At 42.0% G+C, this 23,887-nt stretch overlaps 2 protein-coding genes across 2 annotated transcripts; both read left to right on the forward strand.

Moving 5' to 3' along the window:
- The first annotated feature begins 699 nt into the window (after positions 1–699).
- adssl (adenylosuccinate synthase, like) lies at positions 700–8,249 on the forward strand. Its single transcript, XM_079171730.1, has 13 exons — positions 700–950; positions 1,551–1,653; positions 2,077–2,145; positions 2,381–2,431; positions 2,509–2,575; positions 2,721–2,828; positions 3,256–3,337; positions 3,719–3,845; positions 3,939–4,093; positions 5,061–5,185; positions 5,332–5,429; positions 7,081–7,230; positions 7,359–8,249. The coding sequence occupies exons 1-13, from the start codon at positions 720–722 to the stop codon at positions 7,409–7,411; spliced, it is 1,419 nt and encodes a 472-aa protein (XP_079027856.1). The 5' UTR covers positions 700–719; the 3' UTR covers positions 7,412–8,249.
- A 7,808-nt stretch (positions 8,250–16,057) lies between these two features.
- Positions 16,058–22,196, forward strand: kcnk4b (potassium channel, subfamily K, member 4b; the record flags this gene model as incomplete). The annotated part of the gene is made up of 6 exons (XM_079171046.1): positions 16,058–16,246; positions 19,267–19,381; positions 19,515–19,675; positions 19,778–19,964; positions 21,025–21,167; positions 21,262–22,196. 6 exons carry the CDS (start codon positions 16,058–16,060, stop codon positions 21,895–21,897), a joined length of 1,431 nt encoding a protein of 476 aa, XP_079027172.1. The 3' UTR covers positions 21,898–22,196.
- Between the last annotated feature and the right edge of the window lie 1,691 nt (positions 22,197–23,887).

A 23,887-nucleotide genomic window follows, 5' to 3' on the forward strand; every position in this document is an offset into this window, starting at 1 on the left:
CAGCTGCCTTTGCTGCCACCTGGCAGCCTGATGGACACATCGTTGTATTGAATCAGAGTTGAGTGTGTTCAGCAAAGACTCCAGACCTAATATTTCCAACTCATTATGGTTACTGAAGTCAGTATGGAGTTACTCTTTAAGACTACATTTTGACACAGGACCTCTACCGGGACTGTATTACTGCCTCGAGGCTATATGCTAGTTAATGCTCGAATTCATTTAAAATGATGAGGTGCCTTAAATTAAAACATGGTGAACAAAGGCAGTTGCTTTTTTTTGCCTAGTATGGATTAAGCATTATATTTGAGCTGTTAAAAGCAAAAAGCAGAATATCACTTCCGGGCACGTTCAATCCGTCCGACGATAAAAGCGAACGCGGAAGTGGAGTGGAGTGAATCATTTTGTATTCCTGTACTCTTCGTGAATTGTGACGTATCATCAACAGAGGTCTTTAATTTAATAATCATAAGCTAAACAAACAAAGACACAGAGGGACATATAATGTATGTGTGTCAGTTAATTGATTATATATTTGTACAGTTAGTTAGAATGAATAATGACAGCTGTGTGCTAAATGGATGTACAGTATTTTAATACTCAGAACAAAGGATATATAGAGAAACACTGCCACCTAGTGACGAAGCGACGGACGTCCACTTCCCGTGACGCAGAGAAACGCGGTAAAACGATATTCCGGTGTGCAGAAGGAGGACAGCAGCATGGCATCCGACAGCACCATGGATAACGTAAACGGACGAGAGACCGTCTCCCTGAACGGGGAACCGGTCGTGAAGCGGCCGCGGGAGACCCTCTCTCAGTCTGCTCTCCGGGTCCCGAAGGAGCCTCAGAACAAAGTGACCGTCGTGCTCGGAGCGCAGTGGGGCGACGAGGGCAAGGGGAAAGTTGTGGACTTGCTCGCAATGGATGCGGATATTGTATGCAGGTGCCAGGTACAAAGCTACACGCTCGGTTTAACGTTCACAAGTAGCATTCAAACCGACCACGTCGTACTATGGCGGTGGTATTTAAACGTCCGCTAATCGTAACACGGGTTGTTTGGTGAAAACCGACCCCCCCCACCCCCGCTGGCAACCGTTAAATATTAATGATCTGGTTCCGACGTCAACAACCTTGTCTGACCTCCCGGATGTAGAAGTGCTAAGTGCATGCTAGTGAGAACTACATGCCTGTTCGTCTTCTTTTTTAAATGTAAATCTGCTGTGTTGGTAGCATAATGTGTGTTTGAGTCCAGCACATGACCTCCACGTACTGATAAACGTCACTGTGTGTTATGTAACGCATTGAGCGCCCTTTGTTGTACAGCTGTTCCTCTTCGCTTTCAACCCAGTGACATTCAACAGGAATGTGTTTTTAATATTAGCATGTAGCTTACCACAGCCAGCTAGACCCTGTTCTCAGTGAGACACACAGGCAACGTTCACCGTCCTCTGGGTTGTTGGGTTCTGGTGCTTGCTCTCCTTCAGTGTTGTGTCTCACCAGAACACTTGAGTCCACCAGGCTGATCCCCATTTGTTTTGTGCCGTTTGCAGGGAGGCAACAATGCGGGTCACACGGTGGTCGTGGACAAAGTGGAGTACGACTTCCATCTGCTGCCCAGCGGAGTGCTCAACAAGAAGGCTGTCTCCTTCATTGGTACGAGGCGATCCTTGTGTTTTCATTGTGGAAGTTGGCGGGAAGATAAAGATCCTAATAAAATCAGTATATACTTCAAAACCCACCGCAGACAGCCGTATCAGTTGTTGTGTCTTGTAGTTTGGGAAGTGACACCGAGCTAAACAATGCATGGGTACATATAGGTAACAATCAACGCGTACTGCTCTTGGTGTGTTCTCTCGATTAAGCGTTTCCTCTTTTTGGTAGATGTTTTGTTTGTAGTACTATGAACACAAGAGGAGGAACCATTAAAGGAACTGTTGTTAAAATCCTGGGTAACAAGATTGTGTAACAACAAAATGAAACCTCAGGAAGAAACATGAGCCACATAAGAAATGTCTTTTAAGCAATGGTGCACGACTTCTCGCGCGGCTTGTCTAAGTTTCATTTTGTGCGTTACAGGCAACGGCGTGGTGATACACCTACCAGGTCTGTTTGAGGAAGCTCAGAAGAACCTGCAGAAAGGCAAAGGTAAAGGTTTCTAAATATGATATATAAACATGTTTTCCTTCCTTTACAAAGTGGTGTCGGTATCACAATAGAATTATAACTTTTGTGTTTTTAAACATAATAGTGGTATTGGCTTCAAAAACACAGCTGCGTCCCCCAATAGGCTGGAAACCTGCAATGACATGCGCAGGATGAGGTCATAACTGTGGTATCGATGAGGTAACCTGTAACGTGGGGTTTGTTGTATTGCGTGCAGGATTACAAGGATGGGAGGAGAGATTAAAGATTTCTGATCGTGCCCACCTCGGTGAGTAAGCGGTTCCTCATTCAAAGTTTTTAGTTAGTAATGTCCTCTTATTGACAATCCCTTCTATCCGCCGCTAGTGTTCAACTTCCATCAAGCTGTTGATGGAATCCAGGAGCAGCAGCGGCAGCAACAAGAAGGGAAAAAGTAAATCTACTATAATTAGTTTGAATTCTGTATATCTTTTAGTCTGGTGAGGTTTATATTATATACTTAAGCTGGAGGGGTTCTATTCTATTAAACAATTGGGTTGTTGTGGTTATTCATGTTGCGTTTTTTACTTGTTCTTCAGTTTGGGAACCACTAAAAAGGGAATCGGTCCGGCCTACTCCTCCAAAGCTGCTCGCAACGGCCTGCGAGTCTGTGACCTTGTCTCCGATTTTAAGGTTTTTGAGGACAAGTGAGTTTTCCTGTTTTTCTTTCTTCTTCTTCTAATTACGTTCATTTTCATATTCTTATTATATATTTCCAACTTCATCGTGTGAGCAGCCTTTAGAGTCTAGTCTATTCAGGTTTTGGTGTTGCAGCACTGGGACAAGTATCTCTTTTTAAAGGGCAGTTGTATTTGAATCCCTAAATGTGAGGATCTTCCCAAGATACAAGTTTGTGTTCAGGGACACATTTTCGAGATCATTTAAATCAAATTTTAACAAAAACATCATAGACCTTCGGGTGTCCATAGTGCTATTTATGTATCTTCTCCTGCCGTCAGCCGGCAGCGCATGAAACGGAAGCATTTACGATAGCCGGTCCAGAAGGGGATGCACGTAAACTTTTACAAACGTGTGTGTGTGTGAGCAGCCTCTTGAACTCCGTCCTCCTCGCAGGTTTCGCATGTTGGCCGAACATTTCCTGACGATGTACCCGAAACTTAACCTGGACGTCGAAGGTGAACTGGAGCAGCTGAAGGTGAGGAACACCGACGGAACGACATCGCAGTACATTTTCACTCAGTTGTGACAATAGACCGGTTTCCTGTGTCAGTGGGAAATGCACACGTGTAAATAATACAATGAATGGTTGCGGAATTTAGCTGCCTCAGAGAAATCATTCATGTTGTTAACTAACACCTATGCTTGCACTACTGTGACAATTTAAAATGTCTGCTCTGATGAATAACAGAAATCAGGTCGATGCATTAATCAAGATTGTTTATTTACTGGTTTCATATGACACAGGTGTTGACCGTAGAGTGTTGTTTGAATGGTTGACAGTTGTAATTTGTATTTATTGCTGAACAGAATTCAGTGTTTTCATTATTTTGGTCACTTGTTGGTCTCTGTTTTTCAGGGCTATGCAGAGCGGCTGCGGCCCCTGGTGACTGACGGGGTGTACTTCATGCACAAAGCTCTCACTGGGGCCAGTAAGAAGATCCTGGTGGAGGGAGCCAATGCTGCTCTGCTGGATATTGACTTTGGTGAGCACCACTGTTTGCTTTTTTTCCAGAGTTAGTTATGAAGACGTATCAGATGTTTTGCCTCCTCGGGTTAACCAACGTTTCTCTGTCCAGGCACGTATCCTTTCGTGACGTCTTCTAACTGCACCGTGGGCGGAGTGTGCACTGGTCTAGGCGTGCCTCCGTCGTACGTTGGCCGAGTGTACGGCGTCGTCAAAGCCTACACCACCCGGGTGGGCGTTGGCGCTTTCCCAACAGAGCAGGATAACGTGAGTAAAGACACATTTGAAAAAAGACTTTTTCCCCCAACTCGTTGATGAAAAAGCTCCTGCTAATTACCGATTAGACTCGTCGGGCTCAGAAGACGTCGATGTTGTGATTAAAGGATCAAATTCATCATGCCTGCTTCTCAGGCGCTCAGAAGCAGCTTTTTGTAAAATAGCCAACGTACTCCAGGAGATGCGTGATGTCGTTGTCTGGTCACCACACTCACAACAGCAACGTTTATGTTTTTTAGATGTTGATCCAACATTCAGAGAACAAATGTGAATTATCATTTCTAGTAATTTATGACCTTTAACTTGATAAGATATCTTTCCAACTGGGTAAGTTGAGTTTGTTGGCATGGTTTATGAGTTTCATACGGATTGGATTCTCCTCATTCTGAATTGACGATTGTGAAACACCTCTCAAAACATCCAGACGAAAGCAGAACAATTTATCACTGAACAAAGACACACGGTGTTGTAGTGAACGGTGCTGCAGAGAGATCATCTGACGTGTGTCTCCTTGTTCAGTAACCGTTAAATAAAAGCTCACTTTATCAGCAGGAGCTTTAAAAAGTGGGTGAATGCAGATTCCCCCGTGAGCCGAAACGACCTCCGTTTTTCAGGTATGGAGGTCGGCTTCAGGGGCAGACTTGTGGTCAGACGTGGGTTAGTTCATATCTAGGAGACTGCTGAGAGAACCTTTTGTGGAAAAGAGGTCTGCCACCGCTGTGCTTCTTAAAAAGACACTTAACGCCCAGCTGCTCAGCGGTCAACAGTAGAGGAGTGTGGTTGTACTGGGCAGCTTCCACATGCTGAAGCCGGACGTTACTGGGAAAGGGGAATGTGCAGCTAACGGTTACTACACAAATACAGGCGTCAAAACAAGCAGACTCAACACAGTATCCCCTAAAGTTGCTGATTTATCTGCTGGATCTTTAAAGTGTGCTCCTTGTTTGTCGTGTTTTAGGAGACTGGAGAACTGTTGCAGTCCAGAGGGAGAGAGTTCGGTGTGACGACGGGCAGAAAGAGGCGTTGCGGTTGGCTGGACCTGATTTTGGTCAGATACGCCCACATGGTCAATGGCTTCTCCGCGTAAGTCTCGCCATTTAAGTCTCACCATTTCATAATATTATGCCCACCCGCTGATGTAATCACTGAAGCTGCAGTTAAGCTTTCATGATGCACTCTGAACCGCCCGTCGTCATCGGAGTTGAACGGAGTGACTTCTTTCCTTGCAGAATTGCCCTGACCAAGCTGGACATTTTGGACACGCTGTCAGAGATTAAAGTGGGCGTGGCCTATAAGGTCGACGGAAAATCTCTACCAAGTTTCCCCGGTAGGTCATAACCATCTCAATGTTTTATAGAACAGCTCTTTGTCTGCCCGTTACAGAGAAAATAGGATTGGATTACACATGTAACATTGCCTTAAAGTAGGGGGCAGAGATTGAAGAAAAGTAGGGATGCAAGTGATGATTATATTTGTTTTCCGTTAATTATTTGTAAAATTAATTGATTGAAAAATGCACTTCACAAGTTACGGTATCGGTGATATAAAACGTGGTAAAGCAGCAAATCCTCACACTTTTGAGAAGCTGTAACCAGTGTTTGTCATGTATCAATTGTTGACTACAGTACGAGGTGTAAATGCTCACGTTTTATCTCGATGTCCTGATCTTTTGATTGAAAAATATTCACGTCTAAGACTATCCATCGATCCACAAACATTTTAGCGGCAGAAACGTGATTCCTGTAAACACAGGAGAGGACCTGTACTCTCAAAGGGATTATTGTTCTCAGAAGGACTACTCAGCGTTTGGTTAAAGGTGAACAAACGCAGCTTTTCTGCTCCTTAATGTCTTATTTCACACAGGTCAGCTTTTACTAGCAGGAAATGCAACATCTTGGGCTTTTTGAAAATCTATTTTTCAGCAGATTTGAGGCTGCGTTTATCTTCAGTATCTCTCTGCTTTCACTGCTAAACGGAGCAAAGTGAATTGTTAAGCTAATGAACCGGAGGATGATGAAACCACTTCTCTCTCTGTGACACTGCAGCTGCTCTCGGCCAGCGTGTCATCACTGATTGCCCTCGTATATTTATCATCTTTATGGTGCTGAATGTTTGAGGGTTTATCCTCATCCAGATTTGTTTCTCCGGTTGTGCTGCAGTCTTTCAGCAATTAGAGAGACACACATTTAGGAGTAAAAGTGCTCCGATTTGATTCATTGTGTTTTAACTTTTATTTGACAACATTGTACATTAAGTATTAAAATGAAGAGATGAGAAAGTATTGGCAGACAACACATGCAGCATATCTTCGAAACTTTTACGACTTGCATGATTTTGTCGACTTGGATAAGATGATTTAATTTACAGATCTGTAAAACTTGAGGTTCTCAGTTCTACTTTAAATCTTGTGTTTAGCAGAAATGTGCTCATCAGTTTCTTGGAAACGGGTCATTCATCAGGAAGAAGCATTGAAACACGACTTAAGAAATCTTAGTCGGCTGAGACCAAAATGAAAGACGAGTGGACTAATCGATAAGAGGGGGGGGGGCTCTCTCTCATCGGCCCTTTTTATACAGAGATCCTGCAATACTGCTGTAAACACCGGCTGCCGGCTTAGCGGCGAAGCAACAATGTCCCCATTCTGTCTCCGTGCCTCTTTATTCAGAACAGTGAGGCGGAATAACAGCGCAACAGTCCCGTCTTTGTGCCATCTGGTTGGCTCTTCTGAGCGGCCTTTTATAAAGACCACCGATCAAACCGTTTAGAACAAATACCAGCTAAAAACAATGGGGGGCCGGCTGACTGGAACACCCTCACTGAGGAGCATCACATCCTATCGGATGATAGAATGTGTACCATAACGGACCATAAATACCACTAAAGGACAGCTGTCCGGTGTGTTGTTTAGGCCAGACCTGTGATGAATCGGTAACTGTAAACCAGAACAAAAACATCATCTTTCACCCGTTCTGTCGCAGCAAACATGGACGTGTTGACGCGGGTGTCTGTGGACTACGAGACGTTGCCCGGCTGGTGCTGCAGCACCGAGTCCGCTCGGAGCTTCGAGGAGCTGCCGCCGAAGGCACAAAGTTACATTCGGTTCATCGAGGACTTCCTGCAAGTGCCAGGTTTGTAAAGAGGCACTTTACATTAACGAATTGGACTGCGGCCACATCGTTAATCGCTTTGCCAAATCTGCCAGTCACACCTCGTCTTTTTTTTTTTTCTTTCTTTTTCTCTCTCTCTCTCATTTCAGTGAAGTGGGTCGGAGTCGGCAAGTCCAGAGAGAGCATGGTGAAACTGTTCTGATCCGTCTGCCGACCTGTAAGCTCGGATCATTTCAGGTTGTGTTAGGAGTTTAAAATGCAAACTCTCCTGGAGGAAACTCTTCACCAGCAAGGCTATTTGTGAAACCTTTTGTTGCTGCTTGTGCATCACATTTGCAATACTTTTTCCCCAGACATCATTTATGCATTCCACATAATGTAATGTAATTTATTCGGGTGTTAATTTTTAAAACGTGGTGCAAATGGATCGATCATTCTTTCTTCCATTCCGCAGCAAAGCACAGTTTTGTTTTTTAGCATTTGAATCTAATTAACCCTTAATTGCTAACTGTTCTCTGTGTTGTTTTTTTACATGTATTTGAGGAGCTGTTACTGAACAGAACACTGCATCTTAAAGGGCACAATACAAGAAGGCAAGAGACCATTTTCAGGCTTTGTAATGAGATGGAAAAATGATTGAAAGCCATTGTGCGATCAGTCCGATAGTGAACTTTTCTATTGAACAATTTTAAAACACTTTAGAAACATGAACGCATCTCAGTTTGTAACAATATTTTCATGACGAGTGTTGGAATGAACACAATGCTTTTTAAATCATCCTCAAAACGGATAAACCAACACTAAACAACAAAGGTTGAATAGGTGTTTGCTTCATAATAGTTGAGGAAAAGTAAGTATAAAGTCCACATCCACACAGAGACATTGGCTGGTCTGTGACAAGTTTGTGTAAATGTGAAGAAAATGGCCGATGGGCAATAATGTACCAGAGAATATTTCAATGTGTTTCCTACACCATTTAATTCATTGTCAATGATGTAAAAGACTCAGCTTGCTCTTATCAATAAAAGGAAACTACCGTTCTTTTGATTTGTCATTCATTCAGGTTTTAGTAAAGGGTTAAACCTGTAAGTCTGGAGCAAAGAGCTGTTCTCAGGTGTTACTGTGAAACGTTACGGTGTAATCATATCCTCCTTACATTGTTCTGTTCCTGTTGTGCAGCTACAGTTTATTCCCTTCACAGCAGTATTTCTTGTTTGGGTTCACGAGTAAGTTTAGGTGCTTCTGGTCATTGCAGTGTAGCTCATTATGCACACATAGTTATCTGCGTAAGGTGGCCCATTTGAAATCTGCACCTAAGAAGATGTGTGACGCTGCGTCTCTGAATGTCTCCACAGCAAAACGTAAGCGAGTTTAAAAGCTGCTCTGATCAAAACATGTTCTATCTTGGAACGGATCATATGAAAATATGTACGATATGAGAGGTGCCACTTGTGATAAACCAACACATAATTATAACTTGACTGCTCTTGCCCTCGGGTCTATGGAGCTTTGGTTCATTCTTGCCGCAAACGGTTGTGTCTCTACCTGCAGCTGCTTTTAGCAAGAAAGCCCCGATGAACTCACTTCATACTAAATTAAAAAGAAACGGCTGAAAGAATGGTGAATATTGGATTTGGATTTGCCGGTGGCCGGAAACACAAATGATAAAGTTCTACATCGGCTGCTGAAGGCGCAAAAAGCTGTCGGGTTTGCTGACACTTCTGCTTCATCAACTGCACGAGGCGTCAGCGGACAGATGACTGCACTCTTCTTCATGCCCCCTTCAGCCCGCAAGATTTGTTTCTCTCACTCTTTCTTACTTCACACCCTCCTTAGTTAGCTGACTTCCTCTCAAGATTTAAAAGCTTTTCAGGACCGGGGGGGGATTAGATTAAAGTGTAAAGTGGATGCCTTGGCAGATCGATGGTCTAGGTGTAACAGAGTCCTGGAGTTTCTCAGATATTGCAGTCTAATGCGTTAAAGGCCCTGCTCACCCACACAGGTGTTGTCAGCTGTACAGGCCGATCAGACCTCCGCTCAGGTTGATGTTGGGCAGAGATGTGCTCGGAAATGATGTCATTAAAGTCTGCATACAGATGAACATCATAAGGTTTGAAAGAGTAGTAAGAAAACTAACAGGACGGTCAGCGGTCCTGAAATGATAAAATAGCTCAATGTTAAGTACAAACCTAAAATATTTTAAAGTTAATTCATAAGCCATTGTCTTATTATTGTTAATGTATACTTGCAGATCATTTGCATAGATTATTTTTAGTCACAAAGGTTTGTTTTGAACTGTATTCCTGTATTCCTACTACTATGGAGCCCCAAACAATGTTAAGTAGATACTACAATAATTAATAAATTAGGAATTAACCAAACATTTCGTCTTGACACCAAAATCTGCCCCCAACCACAGACATATAGTCAGCAAGCACCTGTTACCTAACCCGACTAATTCTGAATCAATGATTTAGCTGCTGCTGTGAATAAACACACACGGTGACAACGTGTTCCTTTTATTTTGGTAACAATCTAGTTATCAGCTAACTAGCTACGTTGGCTTTTTCCTGGAATTATTACAGAGTCAGCATCAAAGTCAAGAGGCAGCAGCTTGCTGCCAGACAAAACTGTGAAGGACAAAAAAGGACAAAGAGTTTTAGTTGTTGTAGCTCAGAGGACAGTTGCTGCTGGATGGCCGGGGGCATGTGATTGGCTGAAAGATGACGGGGCGAGGCACTTGTGTCATTGAAATAAAAACATAATTGTTAAATGACGACTTCAAATGAAACAAGTGAAATATTCAATAAACTCCAATAAAACTGTTAATATGAAAATATCACTAAAATTTGGACATTTTGTGGCTCCACACATCACACCAGCTCCTGGATAGCAGTCCCATGTGCTTTTGGATTAATAATGTACTGTAGAGGTTAACAATATAAAATTTAACAGACAATTACTACAAGTTCTAATAAAATTACAAAAAACATATCTTACTTCCCTTTAAACGTAGAAACCTGGTTGTTTTTGTGCTGCTGTCCTATAGAGTAAAAAATATAATTTTCTGACGTTTTCTCGTCTTCTGTACGTCGAAAGTGCATCTCCCGTTAAATGAGCAAAGTTGCAGACGTTTGCTAACCAATCAATTTCCAGTCCAAGAAGTCCCTGCATCATCAGAAATGGCAGAAAGTGAACTTACAGTAGACGCAAGAAGGCTTAATTGAAAATAAAGTGCTCTTAATAGCCGTGTAGTCCTCCTCCCCCAAACGTTTCTGGCGGCCCCCTCCCTCCCTGACTCTCTTCTGTTTACTACCACCTTCCTTTACTTGTAATTGAGAGCACATTTATCATCAGGTCAATCAATTTGAGTCTGTTATTCAAGTGTAGCTACTTCTCAGATGGTCATCCCTCATCACATCTCTTTCCAAAGTCTCTGTTTTTTCCCCTCCAATGGCTGGATGTTAATTCATTTACCTTTACACTGCCAGCTCAATCATACATTACATTAAAAGGACACCTGGAGTTGAAGCCATCGACCTACTAGAAGTAAGCATTTTCAGATTGTCTCTTTCTTTGCATGTGTGACCAGGAGTTTGATGAATGTCAAGGCAGATCTTCTGTTATGTGGTGATTATGGAGGTAATGTAGAGGTCCAATTATATGCATTTTTGACATCAGCATGTCCTTTAAATTCAAACTATGGAGTCATCTTTGTTTTATCAAAATGTTAACTACTTTATGATGATGAAGAATCAGAGGAGTTTTTTCTGACCGTGATTTATGCTGTCAGGGGGGTGAAACGGGTGCGAGCGATGCAAGAACCGCCACGGTTGTCTAATTTTCTCCCCGTGCGTTCCGCAGAGCTCTCTGATTAACATTGATCACTGCATTTATAAAGAATCCCTCCTTTATTCCTTCCTCATTCTGCACTGTCAGGATGTATGTAGCCACAGCAATAAGACACCTGTTCCGAGGGGGTTGGACTGCGTTCAGTTTTGGTGAGAACAGAGAGGCAGCGGCTCTCACACAGATTGAATTGAAGGAGCTAAATGTATTTTACAGTTTATTAGGAGAGTGCATGAAATAAATCCAATTCCGCAACTCAGCAAGTAGAGACCGAGTACAAAGTATTTGCAGGGAAATACGGAGAACAATGTCTAAAGTTTGCTCTCATTATGAATAACATGTACTCTTTTGACAGATGCATCTAAATAGATTATGACATAGTGTACTTATCTATAGTGTATTGCTATAATACTACGGTAATGTACCCGTGTCTGCTTGTCATAACAGAAACACTATAATGTGCTAGCTCAATCACCAATTACTGATAAGAGATCATCTGTTTAATACAGTTACTAAACTAGTAAATAACATATCCGTGTGCAATATTATATATATATATATTATTATATGTCAAATATTGTTTCTTTTTAATTTAAGCTGAATGCCATACAACACAGTAGATTGTACAGTATATCAGTCCCTTCCTTGCTTAAACGTGTAAAACAAATCCTCAGTATTTTTTAACATATCAAAACTGCATTTATCCATATTTTATGTCACATGAAATCCCACCCCGTTCTGTTCCTGTAAAGAGTAAAGTAAACTAAAGTAAAAAAATGTTGCTTGGGAGGGCGTGTCAAACATTTCATTTAATCTGGATGTGTTGCTGAAACTGTTTTTTCAGCCCATTTCCCAAAAGGCTTTGGTTATGAGTAACAAATATGGGAACCGCTGTATCTCCAGTCGACAGAAGAACATTTAAATTTCTTTAATACAAAATAAATATTCATGGAATCCACTTTGGATGAATTTGCTCACTGAATCATGCTTAAAAATGAATAACCATAATATAAAGATGCTACGCGGACATCGGGTCACAATGGCTTTTGATATGTTATATTAACTGAAATTGAAAATATATATGTATATATATATATATATATATACATATATATATATATATATATATATATATATATATAGATGGTTACTGTCTGGATGCCATGTTAATCATTTTGCACTGACCTTGTGTTACTTGTAATACCTCCAATTCGAAGTCCAGGTTCCTCTGTGAACAATAACTCTGTCCACCCCTCTTAGCCTGACACATTGCGCTGGCACACTTTGCCCTTTACAGTCTGGAAGCTCTGCTGAAGTTGCCGGCAGAAAGTTACTTTCCGCTCCTGATTGGGATGAATTTTATTGAAAGGAGATGTCTGGGATTGTTTGACTGATTATTGATTGATCACCATCATCCCAGCAGCTCTCGATATGACTCCTCACTTTCTTTTTTGGTCAGAAGCAACAATATCGATTCAGTCAGGAGGCAACGCACAAAAGCGGCATCTACAAAATTAGCCATTTAAAATCAAACAAGTTCTTTTTTTATGTTCGATTAAAGCGATGTGGTGAGCTACTCAGCATCAAATTCCCATTTGTGTTTTCCTTTAAAATGAGAGTAATACATTTTAACTCCATACCCAATAATGGTCGGCCCTGACTGAGCAACTCTGGATTCTTGGGAATTTGCCAACTTGGCTTTGTGATCTCAGTTTTCCGTCTGTGCCGCCCATTTGTCTCTCTTTCAAAAAACGAGAGACAACATTTATCCTACATTTTCTCTTGTACTAGCCTTCTTATGAAGGTGATAGTAGTGTATTTAGGCCAGTTCAGTGAAGGTACAGTAAAAAAACAGTAAACACTGCAAACATATATACAGTAAAGCAACATTATACATGATATATACTGTATGATATTTTTAGTCATATAGCTTACATGAAGATAGTTTTTACTCGTCATTGGAGAACATATATTCCCAATATTGTCTGGTCAGCTGTTTAGTACACTGGTGCAGTGGCAAAGGTATGAAGAACATTTGCAACACGCATTTTTATTATTAGCCATGAGCAAATGTTAGCATGCTAACACGTTTAACTAAGATGGAGAACGTGGTTTGCACTATGCATCCTTTGCATCAGCATGTTAGCATTGTTATTGTGAGCATGCTATCATGCTGATAGTCGCAAAATCCCTGCAGTTATTCAAAGTGTACTAATGTATGATTAGGCTGACTATTACAATTAATAGTAACCAGGAGTTATTGTTTGTTTGAAAAGGGACAATGTTCATAATTCAAACAAATGTAAATGTACCTGAGTTAGCTGAAAGGCTATCAGCAGTCCTTCTTGCCTGATATTGTTCGGCATCCTACAATAATACCCTTACAGATCTGGAGGAACATCGGAATATCTGCCTGAGGAACCTCATCCCCGCCCCTGTAAACACACACACACACACACACACACACACACACACACACACACACACACACACACACACACACACACAGAGAAAGAAAGAGAGCAGCAGCAGTTCTGTCAAGCAGCTTGTGTTGAAGATGGGACATTGAGAGCAGGCTGAAGGGCTGAGCTTGGCTTCCCCCTGCAGAGTCGGCAGTCAGATCTCAACGAGTCTCGATGAATCTCAAACATTGATCCCACAGAGGTAGTGATATGAGTGCAGCCACGACTGCATTGGACATTCAGTTTAACTCACTGGAGGAAAAACTCTGGAATGTGAAGAACTCCACGTACAGACTGAAGCAAATGAAGCTGCATTATGTGTTCATGTCTTCTTTATATGATGATATCTTTACGTACTGTATAAAAAAACTGATCTAACTGAAGTCTGAAGAAACTGAATAGATCCAAAAATCCATCATCATCTGTGCTGCTCCCCCCCCCCCTCCCTCTCTCCTCTCTCTCTTTAACTCACTCTCTCACACTCTATATAAAGTCAGTTTGAACGAGCATCTTTTTTCCTCTCTTTAGTGCTCAGCAACAGCATCCCTCCCCACCCACACCCACACATACACACACTCATGCTCACACACACACACACACACCTCGCTGTACGCGGCTGCCTGAACTCATGAAACACCATGCATGAGGCGACTGGTACTCTGGATTCTTATGATCCTTCATTTTGAGGTAAGCGCACACGGGCGGGAATCTCCGGCGGGTCGGACGGTACCACACATTTTTAGGGACCAGGAGGGACTCTTAAGTGGTAATAAAATGGGATCACTACGGCTATGTCTCGGTTACAGCAGCAGCAGCAGCACAGTTGGCACTTAATGCAAGCCGTATTACAATTTCCTTTTGTCTAGTGGTGTGTAACCTGTCTGGCTGTGGTAGGTGTGCAGCAGATAACTGCTGTTTCTAACTGTGTTTGTTGGGCCAAAATATGCTTCAATGATATATTTGGTGTTGGTAAAAGAGTTGATTATTGTTCTCTTTAAGTAATTCATGAACTACTAGTATATTGTACTAGTATATTGTTACTCACATCAATCATCGTATGTTGTATTAGTCTCCTTGTATATAACAATGTAAATCCTAAAAAACAGCCATTCAAATGAATCTTACCAATATAGGTTTGAGTTACTCTGCTAACTTGTGGCTGTGTTGTGTTCAATTTGGTAAGTGAAGAGTCTCTTTGTGTATTCCCAGCAGCTGTGAAACTGTGGAGAGAAGTGTATATATTTCACTGTCACCCTGTGACAGTTTATTGCTTTAATTTCATCAGATCTGCTGACTAAAGCGCTGCAGCCACCGAACCTAAGAAGACGGGAGCTGGTTTTATTGTTCTGGCTTGCAGTCCAGTGTTGCAGAGTGAATTGGAAATGGCAGGCTTACTGGTCCAAATGATAAAAAATCTCTCCGTCATCAATCATTTCCGAAATTTGGGGACAAAGGGGAGTGTCGGACACATCTTGTCAGTTTCTCGACTCCATCGCTTTAACATGGCAAAGATGCATCGGAGTGCAGAGCCTTGGCTCCAGTTTCAGTTTGAAATGAGAATGCGTCTCGGTTTGAGCCGGCGATGACCAACATCATCACACTGAACCAGGTCACAATCGCTGAAAGCCATATCTGATGCATTTGGAGGTGCCTGCACTTTGTATTTCTTCTGCCACTGCTGATCTGCATCGCCTAAAGGAAATACATCTTCTTCTATAATTGTTTTCTCCACCCTGATTTTACAAAGTTATGGCTGGAATATAACAAAGCTGAACCGTCTCTCAGCACAATATAAAGGCGCACAGTGTGCATATGATTAGAAGACGGCTACAGATAATGTGTAACCATCAAGAAAAGACAACAACAGGTGGATTTGTTTCCAGAACCTGAGCACTGCCACGCCCGACAGCTTCACCTTGTTGTTACCTGTCTCTGAGGATTATCCTCACAACTGACGCCTTTTGTGAGAAAGTGAACGTATAGCTGTTCTTCTCTTATTCAAAATCATTGACGTAAATTCTGTGAATGCTAAAATAGCACTTGGGAATATGTGCCTCTGCTTCTATCTAGTGTCCCCTCCTTCGGAGTGTGAGGTGGACGGGCTCCCCACTGGTTACGGGTCCAGGGACTCCATCCTCAGGCCTGGTGACAAGGACTGGAAAAGACGAAGGCGTGGGCAACTAAGGCGGATTGATAGGTAAGGTCAACTATTATCTGTCTGTGTGTTGATGACATGGATAATATACTGTATGTTTCTGTACTAGTGCCGTCGAATCTGTTCAAAGTGTCAGGCAGGTCAGATGACCGGCGTTTTATCAAGGATGTTTCGTTGACTGTGTGTCAGCAGTGTGGTGAGGCCCGAGTCCATTAAATGCCTCATGCGCAGGCGTGTAAACAGCCTGGGTTGTTGTCCGTTTGAAAACCCCTTGTGTTCGTGTGGTTGGTGATGTTTCAGCTGCAGCAGCTGGGATCCAGGCCACACCAGCGCAGAGGCTGGCAAAGGGAAACAGCAGCCCGCATTCGGACTGAGTAGAGCCATGCGCTGCTCTACCCTGCTCGGCATCCTCACGGGGGTGCTTCTCTACTTGGTGCTGGGAGCTGTGGTGTTCCGCTCCTTGGAGGCTCCGCGAGAGGAGGGCAAGCACATGCAGCTGCTGGACGTACGCCGGGACTTCTTGTTGAACTTTACCTGCATGGGCCCAGACGACCTACAGACCCTCATAGAGGTACAGCAGATCTTCTCCTGACATGTCTCATGACAACATGGATTTAATTTGGGAGCCCTTTGGGGGTCCTCACCCCCAGGTTGGTAACCACTGAAAAGTATTATAAACACAACTTGTGACCGACAATAACGCCTCAGTATTTACTTCCTTTAATTGCCATGCATAGTGTAGTGGTAAAAAATATATATCAGTGTCATGAAATGGTTTAGAAACATTTTACGGCTTAGAAGAACAGAGGTAGAGACATTTAGCTTTGTCCAAACATGGTTTACGACCAGACCATATACTGAGTGTTACTTTAGAGGGCCGTAAAGACAGACACAGGAAGGTCAGCAAGGGTTTACACTGGGGGTTCTCCCTGTCTTGGGGATGTTTAGGGTCACGTAAATGTATCTGACAATGAGATCAAGGGAAAATGTAAGACTGATAAGCCAGCGTAAGACATCCTTGACCTGTCTAAAGGCGGAGACTGTTTCTGCTTTAGTATATAGTATGTGAAGATTTGAACTGATGTTGAAGAATGCTTCCAGCAGACTCTGTGTGAAGAGCTGTGTTGGATATTCTCCCTCTTGCAAGAGAATAAATGGAACAGGACAACTTTGAATGATTTGGAGACTTGGATTATTTTGATTTGCAAATAACACTCTCTTCTCCCGATTAACGTAGAAAAAAAAAGTTGTGTGTTACCTCTACAGCAGGTTCTAAATCTTAGAGACAGCCCACATCTCGCTAAAAATACATTTTGGCCTGACTGCTTCACATTTTATATTCACTTGGAACTCGCTTGAGTTTGACAATGCAACTTATCGCACTGAATCACTTTTGTGGATCTTCAGGGTGACCCTTCAGATTTGTGTGGCATTTGGCGCTGTGGATAACAGGTCTGAGCAGCTGTGTAATGAAGGGTCGGCTCTAGTATGCGTGTGCAAGTGCATGAAGGCTGAACGTTATGAGCCATGTTGGCAACCGTAATGGGATTATGAGATGTTTGTCCTTATCACTGTTTTAGCTATTGACATTTGCAAAAAGGTTACTCAAGGGACTGACGGACATGACAGATGTAAACGAGGTAGTCACATTTTGTTTTTGATTATTTAAAGGAAGATGATAAGAGATCTGGAGTGCTCCTTCGCTGTATCCTGTTTATATAATATGTTTCATAATATTAGAATGGAATGAATTATTAATATGGAACCCAATAGTGTTCAATATTAAGCAAATAGAAAAAATACATTGTTTAAAATACATAAATGAAACAATAATTTGTGTAATAATTGAAGAAATCATTGTTATGAAATTATGTTTTATCAATTATTTTCATAACTGAATTGTATTGTTAGTTATTATTTAATTATAGACATTGTTATTTCAAAATGCCCTTTTGATAATGACGCATTTTATTTTATAATGTCACGTTTCATGATTGTGTTGTTGCCAACAGTCACCACCTTTCAGCCAATCTCAGGCCCTCTCTTAAACTAGCACACCTGTTACTGACAACAGCCAATTCGCTCCGGTCAGCTAGAGCAATAACAAAGCTGCAGCTGTAAATAAACACAGTACACACACTTAACCTCTTTAGCTTTTTTTAAGCCTTAGCATTAGCTTACCAAGGCTGTTAATGCTACCAACCTAGCCGGCTAACGAGTTAACTGTTAGCAGTTTCTAGTGTTAGCAGTGTTGGCTAGCTTCCGTTGGCCAGAGCGAATGAGCAGAGAAAGGTTCTGTCTTTTTTCTCTTTACAGAGTTGTTTGTCTTTCTCTGAAGAACATTTAGATGCTGCAGAGGTAACTCTGAGTTAACCAGCTAATGTTAGGCCAGCTAGGTAGGTAGCATGCACAGCTTATATAGATAAATGGAAAAAGGGCATTTTAAAATAATTCTATAATCTAAAATATAAATAAACTCCTGTAAACAGTGTTATTACAAAAATCAAAATGGCTAAATAATATCTTCATAGGTTGAGTTCAAATTATTTCCTTAATTATTTAATACAGATAATCATTTAATACAAAACATCTGCTGGTTTTCTAAAACAAAGGGTTCCAGTGCAATCTTTCCACATTATTGTAGTAAAAGAAATACACTAATATAATAAACATTTATTGTATCTATTATTATGTGCTGTCAGAAAAACAAATGCAAGTCATCCTGTTAATGAGTGAACCAGGCAGCTGTCACAAAGTAATTCTTCAGACGTTGTTCTGGTCAACAAGCACCGTGGGTCAGGTTTCACTGAAACAACGTCAGCTGATGTTTCAACAGGTCCTCAATAGATAAGTTCCTTCCTACTACAATCTGTTCTCAACTCGACTAAAGTAAGGTCAGGTTTCACCACTCAAGATGTGCTGTGTTAGTTTGGCAAATATTGCCCATGCTTGCATTAATTAGGAGCTTTAGCAATTCAAGTGAAAGCGCAGTTGGAATCGTAAAACAATAGAAATCAATCCATTTTCCCAGATGAGTTGGGACAGACATATGGCGTCAGTCCAACAGACAGTATCAACCAGACACAGCCCTGCCTCTGGGATTGTAAACTTCTAATCTATTAGAAGTAATAATGTCTGCAGAGACCATATTCAATCACAACTTCATCATAGTCAGCTTTAAATTCAGAGTTAACAAATGTCTTCAAGCACCAACAGACAGAAAACCGATAATTAGATCAGGAATCTGTGCTCGCACTGGTTCGATAGACTCGGGACAGAATGGAGCCGTCACGGTCGTACATCACCAGTCACTTCTTTGTCACTGACTTCCTGCTGCTGATGCCATGACAATGCATTTTATACAGCATTGTCAACGTTACTGGACTATTTAATTGGATAATAAAAAGAAACTCACACTCGTGTTTGTGCCTTTGAAACTTTCAACATGTCTGAAATGAATCGTGTGGGCTAATCGATTAGTTCGTATGATTTTGGCTCACCCCTCTTTTTACTATCCGATTAAATATTAATTGCTGAACTGTTTCATTAACTAACCAGCAAACTCTACTCTTTTCTACTTTACCATCCCAGGAAGTAGTGGAGGCCGTCGGTGCAGGTGTGGATCCTAACAGCAACTTCACCTTCGTCAGCCAATGGGATCTGGCCAGCGCTTTTTTTTTCTCAGGGACTATCATCACAACCATTGGTGGGTGTCCAATAGGAGCAGTAAGCCCGCAAATTCTGATCAAATAGGCTACTTGCGGGCGAAATCAGTTACATTTTTTACATGTTGTGTCATCAAATTGACTAATCTTCCACCTCTCACCGCACATGTTCAGGTTTTGGAAACATCTCTCCCAAGACAGAAGGAGGGCAGCTGTTCTGCATTTTCTACGCCCTGGTGGGAATCCCGATGTTTGGTATTCTGCTCGCTGGAGTCGGAGACCATCTGGGTACTGGGCTGAGGAAAGCTGTTGCCAAAATAGAGACCCTCTTTCGGGTCAGACCCTCAACGGAGCTTCCAATGTCTTCTTTGCTTGCACTGCTCATGTACTTCCTTTTATTTGTCTCATGCCACTGTGTTGTTTCAACCTGCTGACAGAAATGGCGTGTTAGTCCAATCATTGTGCGAGTGATCTCAGCCGTCCTGTCCATCCTGCTGGGTTGCCTGCTCTTTGTCGCTGTGCCTATCCTGGTTTTCCAAGAGGTGGAGGAGTGGACTCTGCTGGAGTCGGCCTACTTTGTCGTTATCACCCTGACAACAGTAGGGTTCGGAGACTATGTTGCAGGTATACAACAGTAATTGATTACCCACGTGTATCTTAACATAGCTTGCAGTGGTGTGCACACACTCTGAAGCAACAAAGGGGGACTTTACCATTCGGCTTGGTAAGGCATATTTACATAAAACATTTAAGTTATGTTTCCATTATAACATACTGTATATTTATACACCTGTGCAATAACATGTATTGTATCACTGTCATTGTGGAAATACAAGAAATGAAATCTGCATTCAAGAAGCGAGAAAGAAAGAGCGAGAGAGAAGATGCAGCCAGATGCTGGTCCCAGAAATCTTCAGATCCTTTTTTTAAAGGGCCAGTGTGTATCATTTTTGGGTATCTATTAGCAAAAATGGAATAAAATATTCATAACTACGTTTTCATTAGTGTACTCACCTGAAACTAAGAATCATTGTGTTTTCCTTATCTTAGAACGAGCCCATCTTATCTACTCAGGGAGTGGGTCCTCGTCACGGAGTCCGCCATGTTGCGCCGCTATATTCCAACAGTAGCCAGAACGGTCAAACCAAACGTTGGCTCTAACGAGAGCCTTTCGTGTTTTTACGATACCTGAAGGCCACCGTAGTTCTATGACGCCCTTGTGAAACTGAGCAAACTGCTGATACGCTGATCTTCACTGGACATAATTTAATACACGGACCAATAAATATTTACTGTTTGTGTGAAGCAGCGAAAGTGAAAACATAGTTTCCGTTTCCGTCTAATTTGTTTATATCTGACTTGCGCTTGCTTTTGCATATTCTAGCTTTTTTTCGTTGAATTTATTGATCTGTAGATGAGTATGAACATGACTTAATTAGCCATCCATAAATATAACTGTCATTTGTAATGCATTAAGTTCACTCAGCACAGACAATTTTCATCTTCTCATCAATAATTCAGGATTACTTTCTTGTGAGAGATGAATTATTGATGATCTAATCTGCTATATAGTATCTCCTATCTTAAATGTTTATTTACTCTGTAAAAAAAAGTTGAATGGATGAATAAATGTGTTGCCTTTACACACTGGTAATGCATACCGTGTCTTTGTATCTTCTCAAAGGGGATTCAGGAAAGGCGGGGAGTGACCACTGGTACAAGCCTTTGGTGTGGTTCTGGATCTTGCTGGGTCTTGCCTACTTTGCATCTATCCTGACAATGATTGGTAACTGGCTTCGAGTTCTATCCAAGAAGACCAGAGCTGAGGTACTTCTCCTCCTCTCATGTCTGTTTTTTTTTTCAAGGTCATGTCTCATGCCACTTCCTTTCCAACATCTCTGGTTTTATCCCCTTCTCTCAGATGGAGGAGCTCCGAGCCCACGCCACTGACTGGACTCAAAACATCCAGAATATGTCGGTGGATTTCCGCATTCCAGGAAAAATCGATGACCCCTTCAAACGACGCCGGCGAAAGCGTCGCCACGGCCCACGCAGCAATGGTCACACCGTGTCAGCTAACGGGGCCCCTGAGGGGAAAGAAGAGCAACGTGAGAGTCAGACAGAGTCTGGATCTTACTCCTCTTCCGCCTCCTCTAATGAATCAGAGTCTCGGTCAGAAACAGACTCTCAGGTCACTCAGACAGAGCGAGTGCCTGAAGAAAAAACGGCAGAACCTGAAAAGGAGGAGACTCCTCCAGATCCCCACATGTCTCAGCCTCTGGACTACTTTGGGGAGAACCTTGCCTTTATTGATGAGTCTTCAGATGCCCAGAGTGGGAAACTACATTTGGATCCTCTGCTGGATACATCACAATCCAACTGTGTACGCTCTCGGACGCCCAAGAGGAGACGTCAAAGAAGACCTGTTCCACAGAGAAGCCCCAAAATCAACGGCTCCGGCTCCGGCACCCTCTTGTCCGGCCGTGACAAGAGGGAGCCCAATGGAAACCCCCAACCAGTTCCAGGTCTACCAGTGAAGCCTTCAGAATTAAGCTAAAAACAGAAACTCCACTGCTAGCACAAGTATCGCCCTGAGAGATATGAGATGTGTTCATGTTCTGACAAAGGAGTTGTCAATGTAGTAATTTATTTGTATATATGTACTGCTTACTTACAGACACTTAAGATGAAAACATGCAGCAGAAGCCTCGGCCACTTGTGGTTTGCATTTAATGCTCTTAGCATGCAAGTGTGTATGCCTCAACCAAAGATGATGAAGGGATTTGTATGCCAATCTTCCCGTTACTTTCCGAGGAGTTACTGCTATCTACTGGGCCAAGACAGTAATGCACTACCACTCTCTTAATATGAGGGCTCCTTACCTTTTATTCATAAAAAGAATTGTGCAAGAAACAAGAAAAGCAACCAAAAAAAAACATGTGGTTGCCGCAGCAGTGTGATGCTCATGTTAAAGAGAGGTAGCGTTGGTCTGAGACAGTTACTCTTGAATCCTGCCAACAAGTAAAACGGGTACTAAACAGGCTCTTGTACATCTTTGGTATGTTATGAATCATTTTTTTTAAATACTGTCTACCACCATAATATTTGCAGATTGGTGGCCAAATGCATTAATCATACTGTACTGCATATATGTAATAAAGTTGTTGGTTTTTTTTAAAGGAAAGCTGCATTGCATCTTAAAAGCATGTTTTGCATTTTTGTTGTACTTTACCAAATTTTTAAAGATGCTTATCCAGCACATTTGCTCCTCTGGGAAACGTGATAATCTGTTGAACAAACGTCTTTTTTTATCATCACATGTTGGGTTAGTGCCCCGGTGCACCAAGAATGGCCCGGCATACATGAACAAGTAGGTCAACATGTCTAACAAAGCTGAGCACATGAGAGAGCTGAATCATCATGGGTGTATCCCAGAGACCAAACCGGGATCTGGTTACATGTGTCCCATATTTAATGTAGTATATCTGTGTTTCTGGAGGTTTTAGGGTCTGTCCTGCAGCTGGTCATAGAATCAGTCAGTCACACGAAAATACACTGCACCAGTTCTAGGATGAAACCAGGGACCCCGACTTTGTCATCATATAAAAAGTCAAATCTACTTGATATAGATTTCTATCAATATAGTGTCCAAAGAACACCTCAATTGGCGAAAGTTTAACTGGAATCCTTTTCTAATTTTGCAGGCTGTTGTGAAAATAATTTAGGTATTAATAGCTGTTATGTTCAGACAGAAAATGTATTTAAGTGTAACATGATGAGTCTACAGCCATGCTTGACCTGATTGTGGCGCCAGAGGAAAGGTCACGGGATCACCAAAGACATTAGAATTCATCCTCCAAAAAACCATGAAAGTCTGTAGGAAAACTCATGTCAATCCGTTGAATGGTGGTTGAAATATTTCAACCTGACTGCCCGAATACACCGGCCGACACTGGCATTTCCTGGAGCAGCTAAAAACGACGCTACCAAGAGGAACAAATAAGGGTTTAAAGTGATTCCAGGCAATATCAGTCGTTTTTAAATGAAGTTTTGCATTTGTCATGGCTTTGTCAGTAAACTGAAATACAGGCTTTATTTGGTGCACAGAGAGGGAGGTGAGGATGAAAACACTCATGTGGCTTTCATGATGTGAAGACAGGCCAGACGTGCTGCAGGATTTGAACGGCATACACACAGTACCGTATTATGGATGTGCTGTATAAATGCCCTTCGGGTTGTCAATATGGCCCTTTTAGCATGTGCTGTGGCTCCTCGTTTGATCCATGTAAGTGATACTCCGCTGGAAACTCTACCTTGGTGTTTCAATCTGGAAATGGCACAAAGGACAAACATGACGCCGCAGCAAACTGTATCTGCAGTTCTTTTGTTGTCTGTGTTTTATTTTTCTAAAGAAAAGTCAATCTCACAAAATATCGGATACATAAAAGTGGAAGTTGATGGTCGTTTATGATTAAATTAAGTAAATGAATGCAGATTGTTTTCTCTTTGAACACAACCAGCAGATGGCACACTGACACATTTCCCTC

The sequence above is a fragment of the Pholis gunnellus genome, assembly GCF_910591455.1.
Source record: "Pholis gunnellus genome assembly, chromosome: 13".
Lineage (NCBI taxonomy): Eukaryota > Metazoa > Chordata > Actinopteri > Perciformes > Pholidae > Pholis > Pholis gunnellus.